At 48.5% G+C, this 15,819-nt stretch overlaps 3 protein-coding genes across 3 annotated transcripts; 2 read left to right on the forward strand and 1 right to left on the reverse strand.

Annotated features, from left to right (window-relative positions):
* The first annotated feature begins 4,739 nt into the window (after positions 1 to 4,739).
* Positions 4,740 to 5,258, forward strand: LOC141027536 (uncharacterized). Its single transcript, XM_073504606.1, has one exon. The coding sequence runs from the start codon at positions 4,740 to 4,742 to the stop codon at positions 5,256 to 5,258; it is 519 nt and encodes a 172-aa protein (XP_073360707.1).
* A 5,452-nt stretch (positions 5,259 to 10,710) lies between these two features.
* LOC109763764 (uncharacterized) lies at positions 10,711 to 11,494 on the reverse strand. Its single transcript, XM_020322623.4, has 2 exons — positions 11,159 to 11,494; positions 10,711 to 11,063 (listed from the first exon to the last, which is right to left on the reverse strand). Exons 1-2 carry the CDS (start codon positions 11,386 to 11,388, stop codon positions 10,850 to 10,852), a joined length of 444 nt encoding a protein of 147 aa, XP_020178212.1. The 5' UTR covers positions 11,389 to 11,494; the 3' UTR covers positions 10,711 to 10,849.
* A 945-nt stretch (positions 11,495 to 12,439) lies between these two features.
* LOC109763763 (uncharacterized) lies at positions 12,440 to 13,321 on the forward strand. Its single transcript, XM_020322622.1, has one exon. The coding sequence runs from the start codon at positions 12,440 to 12,442 to the stop codon at positions 13,319 to 13,321; it is 882 nt and encodes a 293-aa protein (XP_020178211.1).
* The last annotated feature ends 2,498 nt before the right edge of the window (positions 13,322 to 15,819 follow it).

Consider the following 15,819-nt stretch of genomic DNA (forward strand, 5'->3'; position numbering starts at 1 on the left):
AGGCATGGTCGTCTCTGTGTTACATCGTGATACTTTCCAAAGTGAACGTTTTCCTATGGCGGCTAGCCCGACATTCACTCCCAATGACCGACATCTTACATAACAGAAACATGTCGCCTACCAATGCATGTCCACTGTGCGTAGGCGGGGACTCATGGGAACATGCACGAGTGAGTTGTACTATGGCACGGTGCACGTGGGCCTTGTCAGACGAGGAATTAGTGGAGAGAATGTCTGACAACACTGAACCTAGCGCAAAGAGTTGGATATTTGATATGTGAGATTGCTCAAGTCATGAAAAGTTTACAAGGCTTGCTGTAACCATGTGGTCTATTTGGTATGATCGAAGGAAAGCGAGTCACGAATCCATCTTCCAAAGTCCGCAACACACAAATACATTCATCAATTCATATTTGCTGGACTTGGGTTTGCTTTCAACGGAAGCTGGGCATCGCCTTTCAGTTTGCTAGGTCACGAACAACTCGGAACATTGGCAACCACAGAGAGGACATGCTAAAATCAATTTGTACGGCATTGTGGCAAGTGCCATCCAGAAAGGAGTTGCGGCAGCATTATTTAGGGATGCCGACGGGGTGTACTAAGAAGCTTCGATGATAGTTCTTAGCAGCATTATTGATCCTACAACCCTTGAAGCCCTAGCCTGTCGGGAGGCGGTGTCACTTGATGAGGACTTGGGCGTGGAGAAACTTTGGGTCGCATCAGATTCACAAGGTCTGGTGAAGGATATCGTGCAACGCTCCGGGGGAAGACATGGAGCAATCTTACATGAAATAACGGAGTGCGGAGAGGCTTTAGAGTCTTGTAATTTTATTTTTGAATGTAGGAACTTTATTTTTGAATCTCACAATCTCGCCAAGTTTGCATATAACTTAGATATGAGTTGTCATGTTTGGTTGGGGAACCCTTATGACCCAAACCTTGTACCTATGAACATTTTCATGCATTAATAAAGTTGGCCAAGAATTCTAAAAAAAGAGTTCTAGGTGCTCCCATTTTTTTAATCTTTTCCCCATGTATCCCCCATTGGTTCCATCCTAGCCAACCGACCTACATGTCCTGCCTGTTGGTTCATCAAGATCACATTTGAGTGTGGCGTATAGGCTAGTCGGTGTAGAATTGTTTGGTGGTGAGCGAAGTGGGCGAGGCAATGGAAAATAGTTGGATCGGCAGAGCATGAGGGAGAGGCACTATAATGATGCTATTCTACCCATGCATACTGTAGTTCTGACGGTTCATTGGCAATTCCCGGTGCCTTCTATGCCTATGGATATCAAACTCAAATCTCTAATGAGTAGAGACAAAGAAAATAACACACTAATTGGGATTGAAAGATTTGTAAGACACATGAGTAAAGTGAGGAATGCACTATTTATCATTTTCTTACAGAAACTTTGCCCCTTATAAGACTTGACTTATAGAAGACATGGGAGGTGGAATAATGACATAAAGCCATTAATCCTCCGGCAGGTCAATATCTAAGAATCGCGTGACTTTGTCCTTTGGTAGGTCAGGAGTATGAGAGTTTGCTTTATTAGTAGTTCGTTCATACAAGCGATGAATTTTCTTAACCTTTCCTTTTGAGAAGACTCAACACACACACACACACACACGCATACACCATGTAGTCTCTATATTCACCAAGGAAGTGACTCTCGACAAAGCTACTATGTCTTCTCCTTGGTGTATGCGTGTGTGTGTGTGTGTGTGTGTGTGTGTGTGTGTGTGTGTGTGTGTGTGTGTGTGTGTGTGTGTGTGTGTGTGTGTGTGTGTTGAGTCTTCTCAGCGTTTGTGTTCTTGAGAGAAGAGAGAAACCTCAAGTGAGTTGTGAGGTAGAAGAAGAAGCGGTGCTGCGAGAGGTGGCGTCAACACCGCTTTATCTATCAAAGTGTTGGCTACAAATTTCGTAAAAGCGTCAACCCCTAACAAACTATTTGGAGGAACGATCTTATGTAGAAAAGGTCTAACCAGGGTTATGCAAAAATGAATGTGGATGCATGGGTCCAATCCGAAACGCTTTCAGGCGCCACAGGAGTTGTTGCTCGTGATGATAATGGTAACTTTATTGTGACAGCGACCTGACAATCAGGATTCTGCTGAGATGAGTGCTATCAGAAACGGGATTACATTGACGACAAACTTTGGGTGCAATAAAGTGATTATCTAATTAGATGGTTCAGTTGCGGTGGAGGCGGTGAACCAGCGGGAGGATTATTAATTATCTACGCTGGCTGCACCACGGGCACCGTCTATGTCGTCTTCCTTAGGGAGGCGGAACAGGCGGCCGCCATGTCTGCCAGTCCTATTGAGACTGCCTCCCGCCGTGTTGACATCCTCCCCCACAATGCTGGAGACAACGCTTTCACCTTCTCCTTCCGCCACATAGTCAGCCTTTCCCTTGAGAAAATGCCTCTAGAGCTGTGGGATCGCAAGGGGGTCTCGACCAGTGTAGCTGGCTTTGCGAGCCTCCTTGGTGTTAACCACCTCTGCCTCCACGGGAATGACTTCTCGTGTATCCTAGTGCTGGTCAAGGTTGAAGCCCTGCAGCACATCCCGCACCACTTAGCTTTCCATCGCGTGGATGGAGCCGGCATCTATGCTGACGTCCTTATCAATGAGATATGGGACGTGGCGCGCACGCTGGGCTCTCCCTCCTCGCCGCCTCTCCCACCAAGCTCTTTCCCACCACCGGAGGATGACTACACCCTGCCCCGCGGCTGCCGTCGGGGTCATGCCAACCCGCGGGCCACGCGTGCTACGAACGAAAGCATGACTGACCGTGCTTTCCAATACCCACACTTTGCCACTTTTGGTGACTCCATTGCCATGCTCAAGGTTTCCGCCAAACCCAAGCTCCGCAAGCACACCACTTTTGCTATCCCCACCATCCAGGAGGTTGCTCACGAAGACGAGGACCGCCTCTGCCTCAAGCCCGTTCTGCTTGCTGCAGAAGTAAGGCGGCCGCATGCTTTAGCAGACTTTGATGCGGATACCCTAACATATACCTTCTCTGTTCGGCTGAGCAATTGCCGCACGACATCAGGGGTAGTCATGGTTGGGCAGTCCACTGCTGACCACGGGCACTTCCCTTGTTTTGATCTCAACCTCGAGCGCACTGAACACCACAGTTGCCACTCCATCCTCTTCAAGCTTTGGCCTAAAACCCTCTCAGGAGACTTCTGCTCTCGCACACTGCCTTTGCTGCCTTCCATCGAGTGTAAGCACCCACCAAAAGCTTTCGTCCCAAACTCCCTGGTGCCGGATGTTGGGCCGTCTCTTTCCCTCGCCCCGGAACAATCCTACCCTAAGCTTAACCTGCCGCTGGCCCAGATCAGGGTCCAGGCCCACCAGGTCCTCATTTCCCGGCCCATCTGCACGCGGCCCATCACGCCGATTCCGGGGCCCTTTATTGGGCTGCTACCAACCGCTTTCCTATCCCCTGTTGCCTGCACTGATATGGAGCATGGGGCTTGCGCCATCCTGCCTCCGCAAGTGGCCTCTAGATTCTGTCATTGCCGCACGCCGCCACCCGAGCCCGCCGCCGCGGATAAGCGCTCCTCCCCAGCCACCATACAGTTCCTCGACCCGCCTGTGATCTCCATTTTCGACGATCCCACCGCACCGGCAGTGGAGCCTGAGGAGGCCGACCAGGAAATCGCCATCTCGGCCCCAGCTGACGGCTCGGCCCCTGCTGAGGGCTCGATGGCGGCCACGCCTGAGGCCGCGCCTGCTCCAGCTGCCTCCCCTCGCCGCAGCTCGCGCATCCAGAAGCTCTATGATGGGGCGAGGGTGGGCTCTGTGGAGCGTGCCTCCAAACGGAAGGCCTCCTCCAGTCCCTCTGACAGTGGGGCTACCCGTCGCCGTCCTCCAAATCAGAGGAGGCACAAGAATCAGCGGGCGGCGGACCTCATCGAACTGCCGCTCCAAGGCACCCCAAGGCCACTTACCAGAGGCAAGGCCAGGCTGCTAGCGAGATGCTGTGATCTGAATGCGGATCTGGTCCTGTCTGACGCATCCCACTCGGACGACGCGGGTGGAGCTTCTGCTACCTCTGAGTCCAGCAGGTCCGCACATGATTAGACGCCTATGCAGCGCTGTTCGATTGAAGGATTGTCATGCCAGCATGCTAGTTCTATCTTCTGCTTTCTGTAGCATCTTTGTGTTCGCCCCGCATCATCATGTATGGCCTACAGAGGCCCTGTATCTGCATTGTACTGCATGTTTCCCTTTATGCCACTCTTTTCTCTTAGTTCATGTAAGCTCTAATGAGCACCCCAACTTCTATGCCAATGCAATGAGATGCTTTCCGTTCAAATATGCGCATTACTAGTTGGAATGTTAGAGGACTTGGTGATTCTGACAAATGCTCCCTAGTCAAGGACGCTCTCTTGGCTAGTAGATCGAGTGTGGTTTGCTTGTAGGAGTCCAAGCTGCAGGCAGTGGACAGGAGGAAGGCTGCTACCTTCCTCCCTCACAACTTGAAGAATTTTGCTTACATGCCTGCCTCAGGTTCCTCAAGAGGGATTATTGTGGCCTGGAATGATGACCTACAGGGTGTGGAAGTGGACAAAAACAGGTTTTGTGTTACTATGCAGTTCCAGTCAAGTAGTAACAACGACAGCTTTGCACTCTCTGCTATATATGCCCCCTGTGAAGATGGCGATAGGCCGCAGTTCTTCGAAGCCATGTTTGAGATGGCTGCGGCAGTTAGTGGACCCTAGATGCTGGTAGGGGACTTCAACATGTACAGGTTTGAGCATGAAAAATCCAAGGGTAGAAGAAACTGGACACTCATGGACACCTTCAACTCCTGGATCCGAGAGCATGCGCTCGATGATATCGAGATCACCAATCGCACGTTTACATGGTTTAACAAAAGGGTGCAGCCAACACTTGTAAAGCTAGACAGAGTTCTTGTCAATGCTGAGTGGAACTTGGGCTTTGCGGACACTACATCGACCACCCTACCAGCAGTAACATCAGATCACATTCTCATTGGGGTGGACATGTGCAGAGAGGCTCCCAAGTGCTCGTTTTTCAGGTTCGAGAACCATTGGCTACTGATGCCGGAAGCACGAGAGTTGATCAATGAGAGCTGGCAAAGGGGCAGCCGGGTCTTTGCTTCAATGGCAACTCTTCTAAACTTCAAGCTGAGAAGGGTCCGGGCTACTGTGAGGAAATGGGACAGGGCCAAAAAACCGCTGCAGCTAACAATGGATAATTGTAAGCATGTGGTTTAGTTTTTGGACACAGTAGAGGAACGGCGCCATCTATCAAGGCTGGAGATCTCTTTAAGGAAGCATGCGAACGCAAAAGCACAACAGCTCATCCTCTGGCAAACAATGGCATGGAGGCGCCGCGCAAAGATTCAAGGTTGCACACTCGGGGACGAGAACACACGTTTTTTTCATACTGCGGCTAACCAACACCACAAAAAGAATAAAGTGAGGCTCTTGATACAGGACGGGGTCCAGTTTTTTGGGGAGAATGACAAGCTACGGATTGCCACGGAGTACTACAGGGCTTTGCTGGGACAGCCATCCCCCTCCTTGCCAACAGTTGACCTATCTCAGCTATATGGCAGTGCTGACCTTGGGGCGCTGGAAGAACCGTTCACATGGGCGGAGATTGCTACAACCATCAAGAAGAGTCCGAACAATAGAAGCCCGGGACTTGATGGCTTTACAAATGAATTCTACATGTGCTTCAAAGAGGTTTTGAAGGAGGATCTGATGCGTTTCTTTCAGGAATTTTATGAACTGGGCAGCAACTTTCACGGCATCAATGTAGCAAACATTGTGCGCATACCTAAGAAAGAAGCACCAACGGATATCAGAGATTTCCGCCCCATCTCCTTGGTACACAGCTTGCCCAAGCTGATAACCAAAGTGCTTGTTGCACGACTGCAATGCCTCATCCCAGCTATGATTCATCCGCTGCAGTCGGGTTTTTTACCTGGGCGATGCATTATTAAGAATTTTATGTTAGCAGCTGAATTGGTACAGCAAGTAGCCAAGAGAAAGAAACCTATGATCGTACTGAAACTTGATTTTCGGAAGGCCTTCGACAGTGTGAGTTGGGATGCACTGCTCCAAATCTTTCAGGCAAGGGGTTTTGGGAGCCGTTGGAACCACTGGATTTCTAACATTTTCACATCAAGCTCCTCTCAAGTCCTTCTTAATGGTCAGATTGGGGAGAAGATACAATCCAAATGTGGCCTCAGGCAGGGGATGCACTGTCACCTTATCTTTTCATACTAGTTGCTGATGTTCTACAAAGGTGTTGTGATAGAGAGCATCAAGCTGGCCTACTCAAACATCCGCTCGGAGGGGAGGGACCGTTCCCCGTCCTACAGTACGCGGACGACACTCTCCTACTGATACAAGGGGATACACAGCAAGTTGGCATCATCAAGAGGATTCTTGAATATTTTTCAAGCTTCACCGGCCTCTCAATTAATTTCCAGAAGAGTTCCTTCGTCCCTATTTGCGTCGACCCGGCAGTTTGTCAACAGATTGCTCAAATTCTACAGTGTCAACCGTCTGCCTTCCTGTGCACCTATCTTGGACTGCCCCTCTCAACGCACAAGATCACACATGGGCTGCTAATGCCTGTTATTCACAAAGTGGACAAATGCCTCTCAGGTTGGCTGGCCACTTTCCTTTCTTGGGGAGGACGGCTAACTTTGATTAATGCTGTCCTGGCAGCGATTCCAAGCTACTTCATGAGCTGCTTCATCTGGTCGAAGCAATCCTTACAGCAGCTAGAGCAGATTATGACGGGTTTTCTGTGGCAAGGAAAGAACCATGCACAAGGTGGGCAGTGCCTGGTGGCATGGGATTATGTTACCCTGCCGCAGCAGAATGGAGGGTTGGGCGTCCGTGACCTTGATGCACATAATTTGGCAATGATAAGCAAGGTCATGACAAGGATCCTGCAGCCCACCGATGTCCCATGTTACCAGTGGTTTGCATCAACATATTGTCATAAAGAGATGCCACTTACGGTGCACAGTACGGGCACTGCCATCTGGCGCTACATCAAATCTTCTATTCAGTTTGTCATACAGTCCACAAGGTGTGAGCTTGGAGATGGCACCACTATATCCTTCTGGTATGATCTTTGGATAGAGAATGGCCGGCTATCCCACTCCTTTCCAACCCTTTTCACCTTTGCCAGATGCAAGTCTTGCACAGTTGCCTCACAGTACGTCTCTGGACACTGGGCGATACAACTACACCCTAATTTGTCTTACACAGCGCTGCGGGAGCTCGAGAGGCTAACTCAGTTACTAAGCTGCATCCCACCAACAACTGCTAGAGCAGACATCAGGAGGCCGCTAGCGTTTGATAACAAGATTTCTACGGCTTTTTTTACAAGATGCTTACATTTAGGGGCAGGGACTGCCCGTTGGCTCGTTAAATTTGGAACCGAATCATACCCAAACGACACCGCGTCTTCTTATGGCTGGCCCTCAAGGATAGGCACAACACCCGGAATAATATGATAAGGAAGCACTGGACGAGGCTAGTAACGCACAACGGATGTGATTTATGCCCAGCAGCCGAGACTATGCATCATATACTGCTTAGATGCAAACTTGCACAAACTGTTTGGGCAAAGGCCGGCCTCCTGGATTTGGCCGTCTCATGTGAGTCTACAGCAGATTTCTTGGCCTCTGACATAGCAAAGGAGGCACATGGCGCGGTATGGCATGTCTTCTTTGCAGCAGCTGCTGTTGCGCTTTGGCATGCTCGGAATGAGCAAGTTTTCCACAACAAGTGTTGGATAGCTCGGAGGGTTCTTATTGAGGTGGCCGACCTGATCAAGTTATGGACACTGCGAGCACCCGAGGGAAATGTCAGAGATCGTTTATCTTCTTGGGCTGATGTAATGGTGCGCGAATAGCTGCCAAGCTCTCCTTGTTCCTAGCTTTCTTCCTGCTTTACTTCTTTCCTTCCTTCCTAGCTTTCCTTGTTCTAAATCCCAGGCTTGGCGTTGGCCTGCTGCACGCTCTGTGCGGCGCTCACAACGCCTTCATGTAAAAAGACCATTGGTCACTCAGGCTACGGCCTGTTTTGAATGCATAAGGTAGAACATGATCTACCTTTTCTTTCAAAAAAAATTATCTTGGCTCGGAAATGCTTCTTTTATACACTGTTTTCGGGAAGCAAATGAGGTAGTAGACTGCTTAGCAGAAAGCTGTTTTAGTTCTAGATCCTCTTCCCTTGGGATTCTACTGCCCCTGACTTTATTTCTTATTTCCTTGTAAACGACATGGCAATTATTTGAGGAATAAAGTCTTATTACTGTAAAAAAACTATTATATATGCTGACTATAAGATTGATTATAGATGACATGGCAACAACGCATAGCCCACGACTGGCTCTATTGTTATCCTTGCTCCAATTATCTTTCTCTAGACAAAAGTATCATTTTTGAAACAAAAATAAATTTGTAAACTACACCTGAAGTGAAATTTGCACAGCAGGTGCACACTATTTCTGATGAGATTTGCCACAACAAAACCATGAAATGTAATTGTTTATTTTGCCGGTGCTGAAATAAATATATATAGTGTGCAGGGTGCATAACAAGTTATTCTTCATGGTGCAGAACAAAAATATATATACTATTCATCACCCAGGGTGCAGAACAAGTTATTCTTCACCCGACGTAATCTTACGATCGCTTTATAAATAAATTACGTTTGAAATACAAACAGTTACATTCATATTGATTCACTACCAAAAATTTGTATCAGAAAACAAAAAAATGTTTTAAGACCAGAAATATCGCATTTTATGTATATTTTACACTATGTTTTTACGTTCGTAATTTTACGTAACATAAAATATTTTTTACAGCGAGTATATATTTTCTTACGTTGTCTTTTTACGTATGAAATAAAATAAAATTTATGAAACTTAAAAATACGATGCATTGACGTCAAAATAAAAAGGGGTGAAGAATAACTATTCCTCACCGAGGGTGACGAATAGCGCGACCCCAAAAATATATATAAGGTATAGTAAAAAACAAGTAGCTAGGTGGAGCTACCCCCCTCCCCTCCGGTCTGCTGGTGTTGATCTGTTGCTTTGTTTGGACTGTCAGGTTTTAAATAGCTGGTAGCGGATTGGGGTCCGCGTAGCGGATAGCGGACGATATTGTGGACGCTATGTCCACGTAGCGGATTTCTAAAAAACTAAATTATTGTATTTTTTTTAGATTATTAACAAAAAATAATGACATTTAATTTGAGCAATAGCTGATGCTATTGCGGTAGCGCTATCGCGGACGCTATTATTTGAAACTACAAGTCTGAGAGACAGAGATCGATGTTTGTGTGGAAGCAGGAAACTGGGTCCTGCATCTGCGTGCCTCTTTGCAAGTTAATGATCCTGCCTGCCTAGCTAGCCTTACATTGAGCCTTTTCCATCATGCTGTTGTCGATGGTAAATGAGAATACAAAAAAAAATAAAAAATTGGTGGAGTTCAGTCCACCAAACAAATAAGCCGAACACAACTTGTGTCAATACTGTTTGTTTGCCTTCTCCGGGCGATGGCAATCTCTTAAACTCAACAACTGCGAAATGTTTTGCTGAACCTTGAACAGTTAAACCTCGGTTCAGCACTTCAGCTGGACCAACATATCTCACCGTCATGTAAGCAGTATATTATGCTAGTTGGCGCTCCCTCCTTCCTCCATATCCTCTAATATATGAGCGTTCTGCCCATCAGTTCTGTTTATATTCGTTTTTGCAGCTTGTTAAACCTAGTTCAGAAAGTTCTTGGCACATCAAAAAAAAAAATCTTGACATTTTGTCCCAGAAATGTTCACCACCATTTACACGAACCAATGTTTGGTGCTATATAGTCTATATCTATACCCCCTACTAATAAAGCAAGGTGATATTCTTGATTTCGTCCTGCATAAATAATTGTATATTTAAAATACATACACGAGGTGGTATTAATTCGGAACCACCATCGAACAATTTTCGTCCGCTTCGTGTGTATGTGCGTTGTTGTGCGTCCTGGCCCGCCAACCAAACGACTGGGCTATTTAGGAGCGAAAAATAAAGTGCACAAAGGGGAATCGAACTCAATACATCCTCGCGCTCAACTGCGATAACCAACACAGCCAACATAGTCTGACGCTTAATAGTCCCACCTTACCTTTGTAAACATAGTTTGACCGGTTTATATACTTGCCAGATCAGGAATCAACAAGCCGGCAGTGACACAGGGGCGAGCTAGAGGCAAATATCTGGATGGAATTTAACTCCCGGGAATTATGGACTCCTATGAAGGAAATCGATAGGATTGCGTGAGGGTTTTTGCATGGGTAAAAGAGAAAGTTGCATCGATAAATTATTAGTTCCAAGAATATGGAAGGAAATGAACTCCTGGTATTATAGGGCTGCCATGCAAGGAAAAGGAGACTAATTAGTTGTCAGAACCGGGAACGAAATTAACTTCATACAATGAGGACGTTTGCACCATTTTCTAAGTGCATAAAGAGTGCAAGGAATATTTATCCCGTTGCAACAGGGCGTGTGGCGAACCGAGACAAGGAGGAAAATAGGTGAAGGCATTAGGCATGTAATAATGTCTCCTGTTGTAACAACGCATGGGCATTTGTGCTAGTAGTACTAATATGAGATGCAAAACAAAAGAAAGCACGGATGTTTTCTGATCACAGAGTAATTTGGTGATTATTACTCTGTTCTTCTCTTGGAGGATAAAATACTCTGCTGTCTTGATCTTTTTGATATTACTACTGTCAGAGCAACAAGAGGAGTCTATTCTGAATTTCTGATATGCGAGTTACGCTTCCGTGGCGGCTTTTCTGCTCTTCTTCCTCTTGACCTTGCGCCGGATCTTACCGTCGACGGCATCCCCCCGCTGCAGCTGCGACGACGACGCCATGGATTCTGCTTCTGCAGCGGCGGCTTCGTCCTCGGCGGTGGGCTGCATCCCCCGCATGACCACCGCCGGGAACACCCAGTTGGACACGAAGTAGAAGAGCAGCATGACGGCACTGCGCGCCCGAACACCACCACCAAAGTCAGAAAACACAGCGACAAAGCCAGAGCGCCAACCGCGTACGCGGCACAGAGTTACAATCGCACTCGCCTGATCGGGATGAGCGAGGAGACGTCGCCGGTATCGGCGGGCGAGCCGGGCACCAGCTTGGGCGCGAGGATCTCGCTCAGCTCCGGCGGCAGCGCGCGGAGCCGCCGCGGAAGCTTTGCTCCGGGACGCTGCGGGGTTGCGGCCGCTGTACCACGGCGGGTGCCATTCCAAGCCGGAGCGGCGGCGGAGGCCAGGCGCCGGGAGCCTATCGTCAGAGTGGCCGCCTCCATGGAGACGGCACGTTGCGATATCTTGGAGTTGGAGAGGTTTAAGCTCAGGTAGCTCCTTGGTGTTGGGTGAGGCGAGGTCCCGATGCCTTCCGTTTTGGATAACGAACTCTGTCCGTATCGTTTCTCCGGCATTTGGGTGGCTACTCTCCTTTTTCTTAAGCGGTCGGCTGTCCTTGCTTAGTTTTGTGTTTTGTTTTGACTTTAGATGATCTAAATTTGTATATTTTTTACGAGACCTTTAAAACATCCTTTTGCAAGAGAACTTTTGATTTATTCATCTTTAATTATGGCAGTATAATAAATACCAGAAATAATAAAAATTGAATTCAGATTCATAGACCACCTAAGCGAGCAGAAGACGCGTCGCCGTCATCGTCCCTCCCTCGCCGGAGTTGGGCAAAACTTATTGTAGTAGACAGCGGGGAAGTCGTCGTGCTAAGAGCAACTCCAACGCGCCGACCCATTTCGTCCGCACGCGTCCGTTTGGGTCGACGCGGAAAGAAAAGTCGGCCCAACGCGCCGACCCAAACGGACACGCGTCCGCTTTTCATCCGCCTGCCGACCCATTCCCGGCCCAATTTTGAGCCTCATTTGCGTCGGCACGGACACGAAGCGGATGCGCGGGACGCGCGCCTACTCCTCCCTCTTGGCCCGCTAGTCGGTGGCACATTGGCCATCCTCTCTCACACCATATCGACAACAAACCATCGCCCGCCTCCGCCCCATCGCCGCCGCCGCCCATTTCCGGTGCCTCTGCCAGCAGCCGGTGCCGACACACCTCCCCGAACACCGCCACCTCCCACGTCGCCGCCACCACCGCCTCGCCACCGGGGCACCGAAGCTTCCCACTCCCACCCCCCGACGCCGCCGCAGGAAGCCGGCTCCCCGCCCCGGCCAGCTCCTTCGCCCGACAACGCCCGCTGTCCTGACGCCGGCACGCTCGTCGGACGCCACCAGGCCAGCCACCTGGTCCAAGGGAGGCGCGCATCTCTTCGTCGGCCAACTTCTTCGTCGACGCTTGCAAGCGTTCGACAGTTTGCCGAGGTACAAAATGGACTCCGCCGACGAGTTCTTTTTTCACAGTTTCCTTTGCGACTCCGACGATTCCTCGTCCGATGATGAGGAGGAGATCTTGGCTGCTGTGTTGGTCCATCACCACCTTAATAGGCAACGGCCGTTGTCTCGTGGCTCGATCCCGGGGCACCTTCCGGCGTTGAATCGCAACCGAGAGAGCGGCTATTTCCTTCTTTGGAAGGATTACTTTGACACAACCAACCCGCTGTTCAAACATCAGAAATTCGGCGGCGTTTCCGTATGGGTAGGCATCTTTTCAACCGTATTAGAGAGGGGGTTGTTGGATACGATAATTATTTTGAGTGCAAAGAGGATGCCATTGGATAGATGCTTCTCATCTTATCAGAAATGCACCGGAGCCATCCGGATGCTTGCATACGGAGTGCCTGGTGATCTCATTGATGAGTACGTCCGTATGAGCGAGTCTACATGCCTACACTCCATGTACAAGTTCTGCAAGGCTGTGATTGTTGTTTTTGGCCCTGAGTACTTGAGTGAGCCGACTGCTCAAGATACAGCCCGCTTGTTGGCAATGAATGCAAGCAAGGGCTTCCCAGGGATGCTTGGCAGCATAGACTGCATGTACTGGGAGTGGAAGAATTGCCCTTCTACATGGCAAGGGCAGTATAAGGGCCATGTCAGGGCTTGCACTGTCATACTTGAGGCCGTGGCCTCACAAGATCTTTGGATATGGCACTCTTTCTTCGGCATGGCTAGATTGCACAATGATATCAACGTGCTTCAACGCTCGCCGGTCTTTGCAAGGCTTGCCGAAGGCAATAGCCCGCTAGTGAATGTTACCATCAACGGTCACAACTACGACAAAGGATACTACCTATGTGGCGGTATCCATCCTTAGTGGATCACTATTGTGAAGACAATCCCCAACCCCGTCAGAGAGAAGATGAAAAGATTTTCCCAAGAGCAAGAGAGTGCTAGGAGGACGTCGAGCATGCCTTTGGTGTTCTGCAATCTCGATGGGGCATCATTCGGTATCCTGCTAGGACTTGGAGCAGCAAGAAGTTGTCGGAGGTGATGATTGCTTGTGTGGTCATGCACAATATGATCGTAGAGGATGAGCGCCTGGAACATATCTACGATCAAGGGTTTCAGTTTCAGGGTGAGAATGTTGTGCCTGAGCATGGATGAGCGGCAACGTTTGCACAGTTAACCCAATTTTATCATGAAATACGTGATTGGAAACTCAAATGCGGCTGCAAAATGATTTGGTTGAGCATATGTGGGCTCATGTTGGCAACCCATAAATGTATATTATTTCAAATGTATTTGAGACAATTTAATTTTTATTCGGGTTGTAAAACTATGCTAAATTTACTTGGTTGTGAAACTATGCTTTATTTGGTTGTGAGAAACTATGCTATTTTTATTTGCTTGTGAAACTATGCAAAATGTGTGCATATTTGTTGAAAAACGGTGGCCAGCCGGCCACGCCGGCAAATATGGTTCGGCGCGTTGGGCGCATTGCCGACCCAAATCAAAAAGAGGGCGGACGCCGAGCGGACGACCGACCCAAATGGACAAAAAGCGGACAAAATCACCATCCGATTGGGTCGACGCGTTGGAGTTGCTCTAAGGTCCCATAGGACCAACGTACCAGAACAGCAACCGCCGCCGATGAAGAGACGAGTAGATCAGAAGGATCCAATTTGAAGACACACGAACGTAAACGAACGAAGACCAGATCTAAGTAGATCCACCATAGACAACCATCGGCCGAATCCCGCGAGATCCGCCGGAGATACACCTCCCCACGCCATCTAGCAATGCTAGATGCACCACCAGGACGGTGCTAGGCGGGAAGAAACTTATTTCATCTTCAAGGAGCCGTCGTCGTCTCACATTTTTGAGCAGGGCACAAATCCTAATAAAACCTAAACAAACATCTAAAATTAGAGCCCTCCCGTCGGCAAGGGTCGGGATCCAGCATGCCTCCATGGCCCTAGGGCCACCGAGATGAGGCAGACCGACAGTGGCGCCGGCGAGGCAAAGGAACCCTGGACTTTTTTGGAGATGCGGTGGCGCCTGGGTGTCGAGGTGCACATACTCCGTCGTTTTCTTTTTATTCCAAGTATTACGTTTTAAAAAAGCGAAACTTTGCAAAGATTGATCAAATTTTATATAAAGAATATCGGTTTTCTAAAGCATGTCTATATGTACCCTAAGTATTACATATCTAAGTCAATGTCATTAATTTTAGGTGGAGATTCGTGTGGGTAATTTTTGTTTTTTCATTTTTATGTTTTATTTAGTCATTTAAATATACAATAACTAAGGCACATCTAGATGTACCCTAAACAGACCCAAAGATATCATCATCTGCACTATCAAATAGTTAAAATATAAAAATGCATTTCATCATGGATTGAATGGTACTAATTTTATATTGTTTACATTAATAAATTTTTGTGTGAACTTGATCAAACTCTCGAGAGTTTGACTTCAGACAAACCTAATACGCGTGGTAAAAAGAAACGAAGAGAGTATTATTGAGGACCCAAATAGCACCATTGCTCTCTTAATTCCGGCATTGAATGCATTTTAGTTTCCTTTTGTTTTTAGTTTTGTTTTTGTTCTCTTTAGTTAGTAGTTTAGAGCATCTACAACCAGAACCTGGATATCCTCCCCGAACACCAGGCAGGCCTGTCTAGACACTGTCTGGTCACCTTTTTGTAACCCAACCAGACACCTCAAACGAACCTATACGTCTGGGCTTTCCGGCACCCTCCATACACAGTCCATATGTGGGGTGGATATGGAATGCGCGAACGCGTCCGACACATGGGATTCGACCCATACTAGCTCACCTGACCCATAAATATGCATTCTTATGTAATCCCGGACCAAATCCTAGCCTCTTCACTCCATTGCACTCCACTCCATTTCTAGTCCGCGCTGCTCCGCCCCAAGCTCCTCTCTGGCGATCTCCAGTCTTCTCTGGCATGGCGGCAACAGATCCAAGTCCAGCAACTCCGGATCCGTCGACTAGGACCTCACCCCATGCGGGGATGAAGAGGAGTTAGCCATCTGGATGGCTCTCCACTGGTCCCAGTAGGAAATCACAACTCTGTAATCAAAGTCGCTCCGGTGGGAATCCATTGCGTCCGTGCAAGTGACGTCTGGATTCGGCTACGCCGGTGGTTCAAGGCACCTGACCACAGTAGAGCCCTCCGCGCAATGCTTCAACCGGACGTACCACCGCAGCCAACCAGACAGCCCGGGCAGTACAACCACTATGGTGGAGCCTCTTTCGAGATCAACACCGCCAGACGGCACGCCCATGACCAGGGATGTGTCGAGTCACATGTCATGGACCGGCATGCCCGCCGTGCGAGGAAG

This window comes from Aegilops tauschii, chromosome 1, assembly GCF_002575655.3.
Source record: "Aegilops tauschii subsp. strangulata cultivar AL8/78 chromosome 1, Aet v6.0, whole genome shotgun sequence".
Classification (NCBI taxonomy): domain Eukaryota; kingdom Viridiplantae; phylum Streptophyta; class Magnoliopsida; order Poales; family Poaceae; genus Aegilops; species Aegilops tauschii.

Excerpts from the sequence above, each read along its gene's own strand:
- LOC141027536 (XM_073504606.1), top strand. The coding sequence starts at position 4,740 with ATGCTGGTAGGGGACTTCAACATGTACAGGTTTGAGCATGAAAAATCC.
- LOC109763764 (XM_020322623.4), bottom strand. The coding sequence starts at position 11,388 with ATGGAGGCGGCCACTCTGACGATAGGCTCCCGGCGCCTGGCCTCCGCC. Across the intron at positions 11,064-11,158 it reads TCCTCGCTCATCCCGATCAG|TGCCGTCATGCTGCTCTTCT; the intron begins GCGAGTGCGATT and ends TCGGGCGCGCAG.
- LOC109763763 (XM_020322622.1), top strand. The coding sequence starts at position 12,440 with ATGGACTCCGCCGACGAGTTCTTTTTTCACAGTTTCCTTTGCGACTCC.